This window comes from Musa acuminata, chromosome BXJ2-3, assembly GCF_036884655.1.
Source record: "Musa acuminata AAA Group cultivar baxijiao chromosome BXJ2-3, Cavendish_Baxijiao_AAA, whole genome shotgun sequence".
Classification (NCBI taxonomy): Eukaryota; Viridiplantae; Streptophyta; class Magnoliopsida; order Zingiberales; family Musaceae; genus Musa; species Musa acuminata.
The window spans coordinates 42,445,411-42,464,341 of NC_088340.1; the positions used below are offsets into that span (position 1 = coordinate 42,445,411).

General features: G+C 36.8%; 3 protein-coding genes across 3 annotated transcripts in view; all 3 read left to right on the forward strand.

The window, feature by feature from the left end:
• Positions 1 to 1,040: 1,040 nt before the first annotated feature.
• On the forward strand, positions 1,041 to 3,964 carry LOC135608407 (cysteine-rich receptor-like protein kinase 6). Its single transcript, XM_065101256.1, has 7 exons — positions 1,041 to 1,915; positions 2,152 to 2,268; positions 2,387 to 2,520; positions 2,607 to 2,811; positions 2,951 to 3,188; positions 3,256 to 3,406; positions 3,526 to 3,964. Exons 1-7 carry the CDS (start codon positions 1,096 to 1,098, stop codon positions 3,808 to 3,810), a joined length of 1,950 nt encoding a protein of 649 aa, XP_064957328.1. The 5' UTR covers positions 1,041 to 1,095; the 3' UTR covers positions 3,811 to 3,964.
• Positions 3,965 to 13,522: 9,558 nt separating this feature from the next.
• LOC135607635 (receptor-like protein EIX1) lies at positions 13,523 to 14,305 on the forward strand. Its single transcript, XM_065099588.1, has one exon. The coding sequence runs from the start codon at positions 13,523 to 13,525 to the stop codon at positions 14,303 to 14,305; it is 783 nt and encodes a 260-aa protein (XP_064955660.1).
• Positions 13,856 to 18,931, forward strand: part of LOC103975101 (receptor-like protein EIX2) — a 40,783-nt gene continuing 35,707 nt past the window's right edge. The window contains exons 1-2 of the mRNA XM_065101253.1: positions 13,856 to 13,993; positions 14,406 to 17,174. Of these exons, the coding sequence (XP_064957325.1) occupies positions 14,453 to 17,167 (2,715 nt within the window). The 5' untranslated portion in view covers positions 13,856 to 13,993; positions 14,406 to 14,452 and the 3' untranslated portion in view covers positions 17,168 to 17,174. The remainder of the gene's footprint in view (positions 13,994 to 14,405; positions 17,175 to 18,931) is intronic.

An 18,931-nucleotide genomic window follows, 5' to 3' on the forward strand; every position in this document is an offset into this window, starting at 1 on the left:
CCAACCTTGCATCACATGGAAGATAGATGGAAATTTAGGTGTTGAAAGGCATCCATCCGTATCAAACCATTAATCACGTCATGAGAAATATTCATGTTTTCTAACGCTGAAAGTCTCCTTGACTTGCAGGAACATAAACATTTACATCCTTTTCTGTTTTGTATAAAATTATTTTTTGATAATTTATTAAAGAGCATTCTTTTCCTCCGAATTTACTAAAGAGCTCTTTATTTTAGAGATTTATACATAGTTTTCCGATGTGAATCTATCGAAGTTCGATTTAAAAAACCAAAATCTATAAAATCATCTAAAAATAGAAAATCCAATGAAATTACGATTTCACGTTGTATTTATCTTCTATATTAAAATTGAGTTGAATAATCTTTAAGTCATTATACTCATACATGTACCATGTAATATTCGATTACAGAATCAACATAGAAATATATCACTTAAGAAACTCCTAGAATCAACTTAAAAGAACAATGAAATCAACATGTATATCACATTTGCCTGCTCTATTGAAAGATGGAAGTTTGTGTTACACTTGTAATCTTTGGTGTGGGCCACTTATCTGGAATCTCGTGAATGAGATATCCTGTAGACCATAAATTGCTGGTCCAAATTATCCACCCCACTCATGGTATTCTTTATACTTAAGCATATATATATATATATATATATATATATATATATATATATATATATATATATATATATATAGTCCAATCAACAAATTCAGGCATAGTCCAACAAGTTGTGTATGTGCAGTATCCAACACGCAGAAGTGTCGCTTTCCATTTCCAAGCTTTTGATTGGTTGGAGCTTTCTCGATTTCCATTTCCCTTCGTGACAGGTAGATTGTGAAATGGATGACGCTGTAGTGCTCGGACAAAAGAACATGAGTCAACATTCATGATTTCACTATAACTAAAAGACGCACTGAAACAATGAAATAACAATGGGCACAAAATAAATGCTTAAGAATAGATTGCGACTTGTCTTTTAGGCGTCTTTAAGAAGATATCTGTTTCCATATTTGATGCTACCATAAGTCCTACAGCACCCGGTAATTAGCCAAAGAGTACCACCACCATGATTCCTTCGATAAGCTCCACCCAGTTTCTGCTCCTCTACCTCGTCCTCCTCTTCGTCCCCTCTCCGACCGTTGCCTTCACGTGGCAAGTTTGCAGCACAAGTGCCGGCAACTTTACTGCCAACAGCACGTATGAGTCCAACCTCAACCTCCTCCTCTCCTCCCTCGTCTCCAACGGTTCCGCTCCTGGCTTCTTCACCGACACCGTAGGACGGATACCCAACCAAGTTCAAGGCCTCGTCCTTTGTCGTGGCGATACTAACCCCACCACGTGCCGTCTCTGCCTTAGCAACGTCACGGTGAAGATCCTCGGGCTCTGTGCCGACAACAAGGATGCCGTGGTTTGGGAAGATGAGTGCCTCCTTCGCTTTTCCAACCGGCAGTTCCTCAGCACCTTAGACAACGACCCGACTGGTGCCTTGCCAAACTTGAACCAGGTAAACTACGAAGCGGATCGGTTCAACAAGGTGGTGAACGAGTTGCTCGACAGCACGGCTGATTGGGCGGCGTATAACTCCACGAAGAGGTACGCGACCGGGCAAGCGTTCAACGTGACGCAGGAGGTTCCGACTATATATGGCCTGGCGCAATGCACGCCGGACATGTCGACGAGTGACTGCAGGCAGTGCTTGAAAGGCGTGTTACAGGGGCTCCCACGGAGCCTCAAGGGAGCTAGGAATCAGGGAGTGAGGTGCAATATAAGGTTCGAAGTTACCCCCTTCTACGAAGGCACCCCCATCATATCGCTCCTTTCACCATTATTGACGGATGCAACAGCTCCAACACCCAATCCTGCCGTCTGTCCAACCGGGAAAGAAGGTAAATATGCACCCTTATCACAATTAATTAATTAATTATATACATAGATCCATGGCAAATAGGCGACACTCATTCATTCTATAAGAGCCTAGGAAAGTATACCACTTGCTCTAATCTACCATTCAACACACGATCGATCAAGACAGGGCAAATCGAATAACCCGTGCTGCAAAAGAATGGCTATCGTAATAAAAGGGTTTTTGGCGTGTCCGCTAATACAATTCACATTGGTGCAGGAAAAACGAAGAAAACAACTATAGCAATTTCGGTATCCGCAGTGAGCGCAATACTGCTAATCTCCATATTTTGCACTTGGTACAGGAGATCGAGGAAGCGGGCAGTGAAATCACCTTGTGAGTGACTGACTCATCTTTTCCGGATGTCCCGTCTCCTTCGTTGCAATCGGCTAGTGCTTTGTGGAAAACCATTTGTAATTTACATTCTTGACATCGTCTGCTTAATTTGTCATAGATCAAACTGACTCGGAGCAGGCCACACAAGTGTTTGAGTCATTACTATTTCGTCTATCTATACTGCGAGTTGCAACAGGCGACTTCGCCGAAGCGAATAAACTTGGAGAAGGTGGTTTCGGTGCAGTTTACAAGGTACATCGGCACCATATTCTCCTCCTATTTCCAATTCAGTGTCCTCTTGTTTCCATTCTTCCGCTTAACCGTGAAGTATTGTGCAGGGACTACTGCCGGACGGACGAGTGATAGCGGTCAAGAGGCTGCTGAACTCTGGGCAAGGACTTGGAGAGCTTAAAAACGAGCTGCTTTTGGTTGCTAAGCTCCAGCACAGGAATCTCGTAAAACTTCTGGGCGTTTGCTTGGAGGAAGAGACGATGATTGTGTATGAATACGTGCCTAATTCAAGCCTGGACAAATTTCTGTTTGGTAATTCACGCTCTTAATGTGCTTTCTTTACAACTTTGATATCTGCAGTTCAAAATAAGAAAAAAGAAAGAAAAACTAAACCTTTATGATTAAGTTTGGAAGTAAAAGTTTTTGCCTCGATTCCTTTTTTATGGAGCAGATGCTGTAAGAGGCAAACAGCTTACTTGGGGAATTCGATACAAGATCATCTGTGGAATCGCTAGAGGCCTGCTTTATCTGCACGAGGAATCTCAACTAAAAATCATACATCGAGATTTAAAAGCCAGCAACATCTTGTTAGATGCAGATATGAACCCCAAGATCTCAGATTTCGGCTTAGCGAAGCTTTTTGACATTGACCAGACTCAAGGCACCACCAATCGAGTCATGGGAACCTTGTGAGTGGACTGGTCCAATGGTGTACCTATTATTTGCGTTACCTAACCAATCTTAATTCCACTGCAGTGGATACATGGCTCCGGAGTACGTGATGCAAGGCAAGTTTTCGATCAAGTCAGACGTATTCAGCTTCGGTGTTCTGGTTTTGGAGATTTTGACAGGAAGAAAAAACAATGACTCCCATAATCCAGAAGTTACTGAGGTCCTTCTAAGCTATGTGAGTAACCAAGTGGAGTCACAAATCACATTGATTGGCTTTGCATTACTACCGAAGTCTAATTCCGACTTTTGTGATGCATTTGAGTTGAGTTTCAAGTTATCATTTCCTTTGCACAGGTATGGGAGAAATGGCAAGACGGATCAGCCTTGGAGATAGTCGATCCAGCCTTGGGTGGTCACTACCAACAAAGCGACCTGTTAAGATTCGTGCAAATTGGGTTATTATGTGTTCAGGAAGATCCTTCTGATAGGCCAACTATGTCAACGATAGTTGTGATGCTCAATAGTGAAACTGTCTCTCTCCGAGCTCCTTCACAACCTGCATTTTATATGGGGAACGGTAACAAGGTTGCTACAATGTCAGTAAACCAAGTTTCATTATCAGAACCAGAATTACGATAGATAATAAAAGGACAATGTTAATCCTTCTTAGAGCGGCTACGATAATGCAATACATATTTTGCTTGTTTTATGTGACATTATTGCAATATGTAATTTCAAGGTTATACTATTAGATCTGACTTTGGCTTCCAAATTAGTAATTTTGGTTTCTAAATTTTGAGAGTCAAAGTCAACCAATTTTGATATCAGAATCAAAATCCATGAGCAACGTACAACTAATTTGACCATGGGACTCTTTTTTTTAATTATTCTTAAATTTTTAGGAATTTTATTTTACAAGAAACATAGTTATTTTTTCAAAATAAATTTGTGTTCAACAAAGCAAAATTTTTTTTATGAGAGTATAAACTTCTTATGCCTATCATTCGGGTGCTAAAGAATGATAATTTAATAACCATCTCAAGGAATATTTTCGTTGGTAATCAGAATTCCTGCTTGAGTTTGTTTGGTCAACAAACGTTAATTGCTTCAACATATTTAATGACCACAAAATAATTTTCCTTGACTGCCACAAAATAAGTTTGGGAACGGACTCAAAATTGAGTCGGATTCGGGCTCGAATCGAATCGACTAGGGATGTTGACCGAAGTCAACTTCTCACCGGCCCCACCTGCGTTCCTCGCCGCAGCCGTTCCTGTCGCCTGCGTTCACATAGTGCACCGCCGCACGGGGGGGCGTTTCACGCTCGCAGTCCTCCCCGCGGCCGCTGCCCGCTGTCTTCATCGCCGCCTCCCCGTGCGCCCGCACCACCCCCCGTAGCCACAGTCGGCCGCCGTAACCGCCCACGTGCAGTCGCACCTCTCCGCTCTCAGGCACCGAGCCCTCCACCTTCCCTTGCTCCTATAAATGGAGCTTTGGGGAACAACAGCGAGGGAAGCGAAGGAGATAAGAAGAGAAGTGAAGTGAGGATGGAGCCCAAATCCGACCAAAGTTCTTCTCCGGCGACAAGTCCGGTCGCCGATCTCCGTCGCCGGCCTGTCACAGTGCTCATTGCAGCAACCTGCGGAGGAGGAAGAAGAGGAAGTTGACTGGTCAACACTGATCAACTTTGATTTGACAGGGGTAATTTTGTTTTATTGGCAAAATTTGGATTTCTTTTCTAAGGAAATCGTGATGGTGTTGTTAATTTTTTATTATGATTTTTCTTCTCTTTGTGGATGTAAAAAACAATGCTTATGTCAATCACGTTAAATCGTCTGTCCTGTCATTCGATTTTCTCATCGACTCCATCTATATCGTAAAATTATGTAACATATTAATTCTTTCAACAAATAGTATCATAGTCTTAATGGCGGATATGAGATATGAGATCAAAAAATTAGATCGAAATATAATTACTCTATGATAAAGATGAAAGCTATCTTAATAAACAAGAAATTTCATAACACTCCCTGAGAAAGAAAAAATAATTGGATACCAACTAAGAGAAAACAAAAGCTGATCAAAGTGTCATGACAACCATGGAAGGTTATCGCAAAATAAACAACGGTAGAAATTTGGGCCATGAAAGAAGTTATAGACTTACAGTTAACAATTGAAACTTAAAAGGGAGAAGTACGTCCATGAAAGGAGATAAAAATAAATCTAAGTCAAGGAACATTTAGTGCTACTATGGCAAACAAAAGGTCACATCAAAGTAACTATAGAGCTTTGAAAAAATAATAATAATTCGAAGAAAAACATATTGTTGAAGTCTCGATAAAAAAAAATTGAGACGAAGGTACTTTTGACTTTCACATGTCACAACAAGTCATGTTAGTTCTTCACTTATGAACCCACCTAAGGAAAAGAAGATGTATTTATGAAGAATAACTTGTCGTGTAAGGTCGAGATTCCAAAGTTAAAGAGAAACTTAATTCCTAAGGTTTGACTACTCTAGCCAATGAGCCCAAATACAACCAAAATTATTTGGCAACAAGTCCGATCGGTCATACTTCGGTCACTGTGCTCATTGCAGCAGATGCAGAGGAGAGGACGTTGACTGGTCAACTCTGGTTAATAGGTCAACTTTGGTTAATAGGGTTAATTCTATATTTTTTTCTTTTTGATTATATTTGACATGCGAAAGTCCCAACTACTCTTCTCGTGATAGGAAAATGTGTATCCACACTATATTACTAATAAATAAATTAAAATTTTATTTATAATAATTAAGCAAATGTGATTCTGGATTCATTGGTCAACAAAATCTCATACGTTAATGAATCATTCAACTCTTACACCTTTTAACATGAGTTGATTTGTTTTCTTTCACGATTGAAGACAACCGCTAACATTCATCAAATACCCAAGTCTCACATATTAATCAATCAACTCTCATTCACGTTGACTTGAATGCATCGAAGTCTCCAAGAGACAGATATGTGTCTCATTCACGGTGACTTGGACGTTACCAAAATGCAAGACTTTCTCGGTCACACAATACAAAGTTTGGATGAGTGTTCACACCTTATTCAGTTATAGGTAACTACTACTTTCCAACGTCACACCACGTGGAAGTTAAAAGAGGAAATCAAGGAGTGGAGGCCTTTGATCATGTCATGAGAAATGTCCTACATTTCAACATCGCATATCTTCTTGACGTGCACATCGTGGAACATCAATGATTATTTTTTTTTCTTTTATATGAAAATACTTTCAGATTATTTACTCAAAGAGTCGGTCATAATTAGCTTTTTACCTAAGAACATTCTTTTTCAGGAGTTTACTTGGGATCATCCTTAAGACAAAAAGAGAAAAAAGTATGTTTTTTTTTTAAGATTATCTGGTGGTTTTATAGGGTTTGAGTGTGAACCTATCCAAATTCGTTATAAAAATATCTCAAACCATCTAAAAATAGAAAAACAAATGAAAATCATGATTAAACTCTTCACATCTAAATATCTAATATTCATCAAACACCCAAGTCTCACATATTTATCAATCAACTCTCATTCACGTTGACTAGCATGCATGCATCAGAGTCTCCAAGAGATAGATATGTTGTGTCGAGCAAAATGCGAATTTCTTGGTCACATGATAGAAGTTTGGATGAGTGGTCAAACCTTATAAACTCATAGGCAACTTATTTCCACATAAAAGGTGGAAATTAAGGTGCAGAGATCTTTCTTGACAATTAGCCTTTTTCATCGCATATGCAACCATTGAATATCCATGCTTTTCAACACCGGAAATCTTCTTGATGTGTTCATCGGAAACATCAACATTTACTTTTTTTTTCTTTCATATGAAAATGTTTTTAGATAATTTACTTAGAAAGTTAGTCATAATTAGCTTTTTACCAAGAGCTTTTTTTTTTCGGAATTTACTTGGGAGCATCCTTAAGACAACAAGAGAAAACATATCCTCTTTATTTTAAAGATTGTTACGTAGTTTTATAGGATTTGAGTGTGAACCTATCCAAATTTGATTTAAAAAATATCTAAAATCATCTAAAAATAGAAAAATTAATGAAAATACTACTTAATGTTATATTTGTAAAGATTGAGGTGAGTGGACTAAATTTTATAGCCTTCTACTCATAAATAAATTATGTTACACTCAGATTGCAAAATCAACCTAAAAATTATCATATTTGACTTCACAAACTCCAAAAGTCGCTTTAAAATATAAATAGACAATAAAATCAGTGTATATATCATATTTGTTTACTCTATTAAAATATCGAGGTAAGTTTGACGAGTCTCAAGTGTTGCACTCGCAAATGAACTGGTCAATGATGGAAATTAGGGCCACCTTATATGAATCATCCAACCCTCACATCACAATTAAGTGCCCTTGACTTTGATTAAGTGCATCTTAGCCACGGGATCGATTCCACACTCGGTGTGCGCACAAGTCATAAACACCCAACTCTCACATATTGCTAATGAGATAGTAAATATAATTGCATTTGTTTGAGATTGTTTTTTTTCCAGTTATTTTTCTTAGAAAATAAGAAAAAAGAAAGAAATTCAAGTATCTTAGTATGCTCAATTAGATAAAGATACACATAGTATGATCACAAAATATAATTGTGACGATTATTGTGGACATATATGCTCTTGATATTTGGTAGCCCATCACTCATTCAAGTGTAAGTCACTTTTTTTTCTCTCTTTTTTTTTAGATGAGATTATATAATTTTGGACTCTTTCTATAATTTATTCTTATTTTTTTAGGAATTCTTTTTATAATAAAATTAATTATTTTTTAAAAAATTAAAATTTGTGTTCAACCAAGCAAACTTGTCCAAAATTTTTTTATGAGTATAAACTTCTTATGCCAACGGCGAGGGAAGCGAAGGAGAGAAGAAGCGAGGTGAAGTGAGGAAGGAGCCCAAATCCAACCAAGTTCTTCTCCGGTGTGAAGTCCATTCACCGATCTCCGTCGCCGGCTGGTCACCGTGCTCATTGCAGCAGCACCTGCGGAGGAGGAAGAAGAGGAAGTTGACTGGTCAACTTTGATTGACAGCGGTAATTTTGTAATTTTGTTTTATGGGCAAATTTTGGCTTTTTTTCGAAGGAAGTCGTGATGGTGTTATTAAACCCTCCTATGGTTTTTTTTTAAATTTTATTTTATTTTTCTTGTGGATGTAACAATGATGTTTATACCGTAATCTAAGCTATGTTAAATCGTTTGTCTTTAATTTATCCTCTATCATCTAATTTTTTTTTATCGATTCGATCTATATCTCATGGCTATATAACCAACTAATCCTTCCTTCCAACATATGGTATCAAAGTCTTCTTACCAAAGATTATTGGGTTGCCCGACCTTAATGACCTGCATGAGATATGAGATCGAAAAATTAGTTCGAAACGTTAAGTACTTTAGTAATTATGAAAGCTATTTTAATAAACTAAACTTGTGACAAAGGTAATCTAGAAGGAGGTTAGCTCTGTAAAATAGATATAATTTACAATCAAAATTGATGTGGACACTTAGGAAGTGACGTGTGAAAGTCCCAACTACTTTTGTTGTGGTAGGAAAATGTGTATCCACACTACATTATTAATGAATAAATTGAAACTTCATTTATAATAATTGAGCAAATGTGACTCCGATTGATTGGTCAACTAAATCTCTGTTAACGAATCGTTCAACTCTTACATCTTTATCCCGAATTAAATTTTTCTTTCACGATTAAACTTTTCACATCTAAATCCCCAATAAATCATGAAACACCCAAGTCTTATATACTAATCAATCATGTCTCATGTCTTATTTCTTAATCATGGAATACATCAGAGTCTCCAAGAAACAAATATGTGCTTTATTCACAGTGACTTACGCCCAAGCATAATGCAAGACTTTCTCGACCACATGATAGAAGCTTGGATGAGTATTCGGACCTTATACACTCATCGGTAACTTCTTTCCAACCTCACACCATATGGAAAGAGAAGGTCTAAATAACCTTTCATGCTAATTCATCTCTTCCAACCATTCATCGCGTAATTAGAAATATTCATACTTTCTATCTAATTTTGATTTAAAAATATCTAAAATCATATAAAAATAGAAAAACAAATGAAAATAATTTTACGTGTCTAATGATGCATAATCAACATATAATATTGACATTAATGCTTGATGGTTCGGATGATACTTTATATTTGGGTAATAGATAATGGTTCTAGTAAAACTATTCATTAAAAAATAACTATCTACTTCAATTGAGATAGTTGTTACGTGTTTTACCTATGAAAGGCTTGGGTATGAACATTGAAGACTCGATGGTACGATCATTAATACTCCTCAAGTTACATGCATTTTAACTTAAAGAGTTAGAGGGCCCTTGTCGGATATGTCTAGACTTGGTTTCATGATTCATTGACTGAAAAACTTCCAGAGAATCCTTTCGTCTTGATACTAATTTTGTGACAAAGGTGATTTGGAAGCAAATTTGTTCTATAACATTGATAGATTAACCAAAATTGACATCTAACACTTGAAAAGTGGCACGTTGAAGTCCCAACCACTCTTTTCATGGTGGATAAAAGTGTATCTGCAGTACGTTGCAAGTTAATAATGAATACATTGGAACTCCATTTACATTAATTGAGCAATTGTGACTCCTCTTGACCGGTCGACAAAATCTCCTACGCTAATCTTTATCATGAGTTGGTTGTTGTTTCACAATTAAGCTCTTCACATTTAAATCTCCGACATGCAAGACTTTGACTTGCTCCTCAGCCATTCGATGAATATGGATGACTTGCTCCACACCACATAGAAGATAAAGATTGAAACCAAGGTGTTGTGACCTATCATTGGAAGTGTCGTCCCTTCCAATATTCCACTCCACACAGAAATATCCATACTTTCCAACACGGAAAGTCTTCTTGACTTGCACGTCGGGGAACATAAACAATTTACATCCTTTTTTGTTTTGTATAAAAATATTTAGGTGTTACCAGAATGCTTTATATAAGTTCCCGATTTGTCGCTATTTTGGGGTTTCTATAACAAAAAGCAGATTGCCACCAGTTCAGCTGATGATGGAGTCAAACTAGAAGAAGATGATGATGGTGATATGCTTGAAACAATAATATTATATGTTACTAGTATTGTCGTGGGATTCATAGTTGTTTTGGGGGGGCTTCTATCGGCGTAGTGATCATGAAACAAGGCATAAGGATTACTCTCTTCCAACAAATCGAATTTTTAGAAGAAAACCCTCAGAAATCATGCAATTTATTAACCTTAAAAGAAAAAAAAAGAAAAATCGAGGGCAGTAAACGAGAAAATATCGAGAAGAAACAGATGACACCAATCCGAATGATGTTCATCAAATTAAATTTAAGTAAACTAATTTTTAAATACTTAAAAATCTTGAAAATTCAAAATAGGATGATTTGATAATTCAAAAATTATAATAAAATTTATTAGTGCGACAAGGTAATTTTTGTTTGTGTTACATATTTTCTAGTGCAAATTTTTTAGATTTTTCTTTGGTTTTTTTCGAGGTGTCCCTTCTCATATTAATCTATTATCGCTGTACTAAGCAAATGCATTACACCCTTTGAACCAATCTATTATCACTATACTATGGGTTATGGATCGATCTAATCCTCATGTATATAGTATTAATTATACTACCTGTGAATATGTTTACAATATTTTTGATATTGTCATCAAAATACTATAAGTGTACTTAACAACATTATAACTGAGATATATATATATATATATATATATATATATATATATATATATATATATATATATATTCAAAATCTAATAAAAACTTAATTCATATAAAAATAGATATCATTATTATTTTAAAAAATAAATAACTTATGTCAATTATATATTTTATCGGTCTCAAAACTTATGAGAGTAAATAATGCTGATGACATAACGAGAATATAAATTTTTGTTGCTTTGTCGGATGAAAGATTGCTGTTGTTGGTGAAGGTTTATTAGATGGACAACGAATCGATGAGCACCAAGTGGTTTTCATTGCGACTCGTTGAATAGTGATGTCCACTTGACGCTGTAGCGGTCGATGATGGGTGAATTCCCCAAAAGCCTTGGGAATTTTTTTTTTTTTGGAACATCACGAGTCTGAAAATTTTTCACTAAGCATCTCTGGTTGTATAAACAAATTTATCCTTATCATTTTAAAAAAATTATAATAATTTATCCTTAATTATGCCTTCAAACACTTTATCCATCGACCCCCTCCCCCGGCATAAAGGCACAAGTGTTTAGAAAAGGAGAAAATGATGATTAATCGTGCCTACTAGTTAATGCATGGAGACATAAATGATCAAGAGAGAGGAGGGTGATCAATCGACAAAGACATGACCAAGCATGACACAGATAAAATGATAAATTTTAAAAAAATACTATATTTTTTTAAAAAAAATTGAGATATTTGTGAGAAAAAAACTAAAGTATTTTTTTTTAAAAAAATTCAACGTAATGATTCCACATCAAAGTGGATGATGGAATAAACTTTTTGAAACTTGTCCTCAAGACCCATCGATAGACTCGATTAATTAAATTTGTCATACTCGAATGTCATTGACTTTGACTTGAATATCACCCCCACAATAAACTTCTAAATCTTCTTGACCTCAACTGCCCATGATCAAATCTACAGAGAATCCATGATCAACTTCGTGGTGTTGTCGAGTATGTTTCTGATTTAGCTTTCATGCACATCATTTCATCGTAATACTAATCTTCGGACAAAGGTTATCTCGAAGGAGAATAACTGTGTAATATCTATAAACGTGACAGCCGGTGAAAATTAATGTAGACATTTAGGAAATTAGGGACCTCTCCAACTTACATAATCGTCCAACACTCTCTGGCATTAGAATTAAGTGTTTCGCAGCTTCGATCATGTTGTTGCTTTGTGAGTGGAAGTTAGGTCCCTCTCCAACTTCCATGGATCATCCATCCTCACATCAGAATTAAGTGGGCTTTTGTTGGATATGCCTAGACACTTAGTTTCATGACTCGAAAAACTTTCAGAAAATTCTTCCATCTCGATACTAATTTTGTGACAAAGGTGATCTCGAAGCAAATTTGTTCTATAACGTTGATAGATGAATCAAAATTGACATCAACACTTGAAAAGTGGCACGTTAAAGTCCCAACCACTCTTCTACAGTAATTGAGCAACGGTGACTCCTCTTGACCAGTCGACAAAATCTCGGACGCTAATCTTTATCATGACTTGAATGTTGTTTCACAGTTAAGCTCTTGGCATCTAAATCTCCAACATTCATCAAACACCCAACTCTCACGTGGTAATCAATAACTCTCAATGACATCAGAGTTTCCAAGAGACAGATGTGTCTCATTCACATTAATTTGCACATGAGCAACACGAAAAGATGCAAGACTTTGACTTGCGTCTCAGCCATTCGATGAGTATGGATGACTTCCCTCCAACCTCACACCACATGGAAGATAAAAGATAGAAATCAAGGCATCGTGACCTATCATTGGAAGAGTCATCTCTTCCAATATTCCACTCTGTCCATATCAAACCATTCATCACGGCATCAGAAGTATCCATACTTTCCAACGTGGAAAGTCTCCTTGACTTGCACGTCGGGAAGCATAAATAATTTATATCTTTTTTTTATTTTATATAAAAATATTTTTTAAATAATTTATTCAAAAAAATCTATCATAGCATTTATCGAAGAGCATTCTTTTTTTCGAATTTACTCGAGAGCATCTTAAGACAGAAAAAGAACAAGTATGCTATTTATTTTAGGGATTTTTACGTAGTTTTACGGTGTGAATCTATCCAAGTTCGATTTAAAAAACAAAATATCTAAAATCATCTAAAAATAGAAAACCCAATGAAATTACTATTTAATGTTCTATTTACCTTCTATATTAAAATTGAGTTGAATAAGCTTTTAAGTCATTATACTCATACATGTACCATGTTATATTCGATGGCAGAATCAACATAGGAAATATATCACTTAAGAAACCTCTAGAATCACCTTAAAAATAGAAAAGAAGAATGAAATCAACATGTATATCATATTTGCCTGCTCTATCGAAAGATACAAGTAAGTTTGTGTTGACTGCGTAAATCAACGCTAGTAAATCAACGCTGGATGGAACCCTCACATCAGAATTAAGTTTCCTTTGACTTCTAACTGCGTATTAGCCACACTAAAGTACGAGTATGCATGACCTTGACTGCGTATTAGCCACTGCATCAATTCTACGGATAATGTGCGCACAAGTCATGGGGATTTCCGGTGGTGATGTGCCTATATACATCACGCCCACAGAGGTCTCCTCTCCAACCTCACACCTTCACTCTTCTCTTCTCTTGAGCGCTCAATCGATGGCTGCGGCTGGTAGCGGCAGTTTCCAGAACGGACGTATTGCCTCGAAGCGTCTCATGATGTTCGTGGCCTTACTTCTCGTCTCCTGCTGTCCCGGCAATGGCTTCGGCGATGACGATCATGTCGAGGTGGAGGGAATCAGCAGCAGTTGCATGGAGAGCGAGAGGAGAGCTCTCCTCGCCGTCAAATCCGATATGTACGACCCCGGCGACAGGTTTTCTTCTTGGACCGGCAAAGATTGCTGTGGGTGGAGAGGTGTGGCCTGCGACAACACCACCGGCCATGTCACCAAGCTCGACCTGCGCTACCCCTACACATACGATTTGTGGGATATGTTTAACGATGGGGAAACAATAGGCGTGAGCAAGGTAAATCAATCTTTGCAAGAACTGAAGCAATTGAAGTATTTGGATTTGAGCATGAATAACTTCTCGGGTGCTCCTGTGCCCAAAATGATCGCTTCACTAGTCCACTTGCAATATCTCAACCTATCTTATGCCATGTTCGATGGACCAATTCCACCTCAGTTCGAGAACCTCTCAAACCTAAACTATCTCGACCTTCACGGATGGTATGATGATGATTTTCTACATGTCGATGATCTCGATTGGCTCTCCCGTGTTCCTTCTCTTAAATATCTTGATATGAGTTTTGTCAACCTCTCCAAGGCAATCAATTAGTTTTATGTAATTAATTCCATACCCGCACTTGAAGTGTTGCGTTTGAGCCATGCAGACCTGCCATATGTTCCATCTCATTTGCCCTCTTTTAATCTAACAGCCATTGCTACGTTGGATCTGTCTTGGAATTCCATCATCACGTCGACTATGCTAAGCTGGCTTTCTAACGCCACCAGCCTCGAGAACCTTGTTCTTTCTGGCTGTTGGAGTTTCACTATCGAGTCGGTACAAGTTGCTCTAGGAGCTCTCAGTAATCTGAAGGAGTTGGATTTGTCATTCAACTCCCTTAAAGGAGAAATTCGTGAAATTCTGAACAATGTCAGTAGCAGCAGTGGCCTGAAGCACTTGGATTTGAGCTGGAATCAATTATCTGGAGATATTCCTCCAGGGAGCCTTAGAGACCTGGAGTACCTGGACTTATCATTGAATTTAATTGTTGACGTGCATATCTTAGCTTCTCTGGGGAATCTCACAAACTTGCGACATTTAGACTTGGGGGGCAATTCAATCAGTGGAGAAATTCCACCAATCGTGGGAGATGCTGTCCGATTGGAGTACCTAGATTTGTCCAATAATGGCATCAACGGAAAAATACCACAGGCCATCGGCAACCTCAGTAACCTATTGGAATTAGATTTATCAGGCAACAAAATTGTGGGAAGGATACCACCGAGCATCGGCAACCTCACCAACTTGGTATACTTAGATTTATCATACAACAATATTGTCGGTTGGATACCACCGAGCATCGGCAACCTCACCAACTTGGTACACTTAGATTTATCAAGGAATAATATTGTCGGTTGGATACCACCGAGCATCGGCAACCTCACCAACTTGGTACACTTAGATTTATCAATGAATAATATTAGCGGATACATTCCAGAGACTTTGGGTACTCTCATCCATATGGAGGAATTAAATTTGTTTAACAATAGTATTTCTGGACAAATACCAGAAACCATTGGGGATCTTCAAAATCTACGGATATTATTTTTAAGCAATAACCATATTTCTGGGCAGATACCAAAGAAGATCGGTAAACTCCATCGCTGGCAATACTTGGACATGTCATATAACAACTTATCAGGTCAGATACCAACGATGGGTGATTTATGCAATTTGACCATGTTAGATTTGTCTCGCAATAACATTGGTGGAGAGCTTATAAATTCATTCAACGGTTTGTCTACTTGTTCACGAGGTGCATCTTTATCATCCTTAGTCATGAAGGGTAACAATTTGAGCGGGATTATTCCTTTAAGTATGGGCCAATTATCTCAGTTATATGAGGTAGACCTCTCCTCAAACTCGCTGACAGGCAACATCACCGAAGCACACTTTTTAAATCTTACGAGCTTATCAGAATTGATAATCGCTTCCAACTCCTTGAATATCATGCTACCGAATGATTGGCGGCCCCCTTTTAATGCCTCCATTATCGATATGAGCTTTTGTCATCTACGAGGGAAATTTCCTACTTGGATTCAGACTCAACAACAATTGCAGAGTCTTTATCTATCCGGAGTTGGAGTCTCAGGCAACCTCCCTATTTGGTTTTCAAATTTCTCAAAAGGTTTAAACAATCTTTACTTGAGCTCCAACCATTTGACTGGTCAATTACCTTCTGCTCCCCTATTCATGTTAGATCTCTCTAATAACTCATTTGTGGGACCTATTCCATTAGACTTCAGAGAAGCTACAAACCTCAAATTATTATCTTTGTCTCATAATCATATCAATGATAGTCTGTCTCCCTTCTTTTGCAATATATATTCACTTGAAGTCCTCGACCTATCTAACAATCACTTAATTGGAAAAGTCCCAGAGTGTCATAACTCATTTCCAACCTCTCTACGATCTTTGCATTTAAATAATAACAATCTATCCGGAACTATTCCTTCATTTTTGAAATACTGTGACCAATTAATTAACCTTGATTTAGGTGAAAATAAATTATTTGATAAAATTCCGAAATGGATAGGAAGAAACCTCTCGTCATTGAAGGTTCTTCGTCTGAGGTCAAACTTATTATATGGTGTTATCCCTGAGAACATAGTGAATCTCACTTCTCTTCAGGTTTTGGATCTTTCTTCCAACAATTTATCTGGTAGCCTACCATCATCTCTAGGAAATTTCACTGCCATGGTTGAGATACAAAATGATACTAGGTCAATGATTCATGTCATCACCTATTATTATACCGAGAGCATCTTAATAACCATAAAAGGATTAAATGTTACTTACACAACCATTCTCTCGCTGATGACATGCATAGACTTGTCAAATAATCATCTCTCTGGTGAAATCCCAAAAGAATTGACAAAACTTCTTGGATTGCGCTTCCTAAACTTATCCAAGAATCATTTGACGGGAAGGATTCCAGAAAAGATGGGTGACATGACACTATTGGAATCGCTTGACTTATCAGTGAACAGTCTCACAGGGGAGATACCTTCGAGCTTTTCTTCAATGCATTTCCTCGCTCGTTTGAATCTATCTTACAACAACTTATCAGGAAAAATACCAACGAGTGGTCAATTGTCGACCTTTGACTTGTGGACATATGTGGGTAACAAAGACCTTTGCGGTACGCCACTGCCAGATTGCCATGTTTATCAAACTCCACCTGACGCTAGAGTTAAACATGAAGATGATGAGAAGCTCGAAAAATTATTGGAGTACACCAGTATTGTGGTTGGATTTGTTGTTGGCTTTTGGCTGTTTATTGGCACGCTCATCATGAAGCAGGCCATCAGATTCACTTTCTTCCGATGGATCGACAAGGCTAGCGACTTAATCTATGCTCAGTTTGCAGTAAATCTTGCGAAGCTCAAACCCAAATGGCAAACAACGACATGAACTGTGGGTAAGTGCTCAAGTGTGTCATGTTATCCTTCGTAGTTAGTCGCATCGAAATCTTGTGTTAGCATGTAATGATGTTATCATATTATGCTGTCATGATTAAGCTGAAATAAGCATCATAGATGGTCTATAATCGTTATATGTATTATATACAAAGTTCATTGTTTCATAGAGATTATTTTATCCCGTTATTGTTCTTCTTACAATAATAATAAAAAATCAACCATGTTATTATGCTCTAATGATACAATTAGACAATAAAATTGTAACAATTGTTGTGGACGTGCTCTTGGTATTTGGCCAAAATCGATGTTTTATTCAAGTACCAAATCTTTTTTTTCTAAGATGAGATCGTATATTTTGATCATCATAATTCATATTACTATGAGACTCACTCTTAAAAAAAATCATTATTAACCATTTATATATCTATTTTTTTACAAAAGTATATTTTTTGAAAAAAATAAAATCCATGTTCAACCAATCAAATTTATCCATCAAATTTTTCTAGAAGTAAATTATTATTAATAAATACATTTTCAAATTCATGTCTATCACAGTCTAGACTGCTTATTCCCATCATTCGGGTGCTAAAACTCGAGATATTTGATTATATAATTATCTTAAGAAAGATATTCTATGTTTCTTGAATGACTTTTTTTTGGCAAATCAACATTTTATGTTGTGTGATTGTTTCAGCATACTTAAGTCTTAGGTTTTTTTTTTTGTTTCTTTTTCCTGGAAGTCACATTTTGCAGGACATGCAGAGCTTTGTTTTATGTGTTATTGGAATGCTATGCATAAGTTATCAAATTTGCTGCTGCTTTGGTGTTTCTATAATGAAAGCAGATGATGCTGGAGTCAAACAAGAAGAAGATGATGATGGTGACAAGCTTGAAACAATAATATTAGATGTTGCTAGTATCCTCATGGGATTCATATTTGGCTTGTGGGGTTTCTAATGATACAGTCATCATGAAACAAGGGATAAGGATTGATATATGTGCAGTTGAAAGCTGAAGTCCAAAATAATGACAAAGAATAAACTGAACTGTGGCTAAGTGCTAAGACTGTCTATGTATATATATTCCATGTATTTGTGTGTTCTAGTATTTTGAGTCACGTATGATCATTTGGCGTTGCGTTGTTGAAGACAGCTGCTTGTTTGTTGAACTTGAAAAAGGAATGTATATTCATTAAGTATCAAACTGCTCATACTGATAGAATATTAGATTTATCCGAGGAAATCTCTCTATTTTATTGAGAGAAATTTTTTATTCAGAAAAATTCTCTCACATAATCTGTATAAATATGAGAGGGACATGTTAATGTATTAAAGCTAAAACTTCTTTAATAAAGCTTCTTCAATAATTATTCTTATCTTCTATTTTTTTTCATTACATATAAGAAGGACAAAGGCATTACATTTCTATTAAAATGCTTCATAATTAGTTATCCATCTCTAAGTTATTATAGACTACTCATTTGTGTTGAAAGATAATGATATTGATTTTCTTGGCTAGTCGTTCTATATCACTATGAAGATTTTATAAGTCTCAAGACATTCTTATGTGATTCTTTATAAAATTGATCCATTCAAGTAAGCATGTACAAAACAATTACGTTTCCCATCATCGAAGGTTGGCCCTTTCTAAGGTCTTCAAAATAGTTTCTTCCGTCGGTTTGTTTGGGTTCTTGCACTTTGCAACCCTATATCTAACTATATATAACAATCTTTCATCATAGTGGGTTTTTCTTTTT

Coding starts and splice junctions, on each gene's coding strand:
- LOC135608407 (XM_065101256.1), top strand. CDS start 1,096: ATGATTCCTTCGATAAGCTCCACCCAGTTTCTGCTCCTCTACCTCGTC. Junction 1,916..2,151: donor CTGTCCAACCGGGAAAGAAG/GTAAATATGCAC, acceptor ACATTGGTGCAG/GAAAAACGAAGAAAACAACT. Junction 2,269..2,386: donor GCGGGCAGTGAAATCACCTT/GTGAGTGACTGA, acceptor AATTTGTCATAG/ATCAAACTGACTCGGAGCAG.
- LOC135607635 (XM_065099588.1), top strand. CDS start 13,523: ATGGGGATTTCCGGTGGTGATGTGCCTATATACATCACGCCCACAGAG.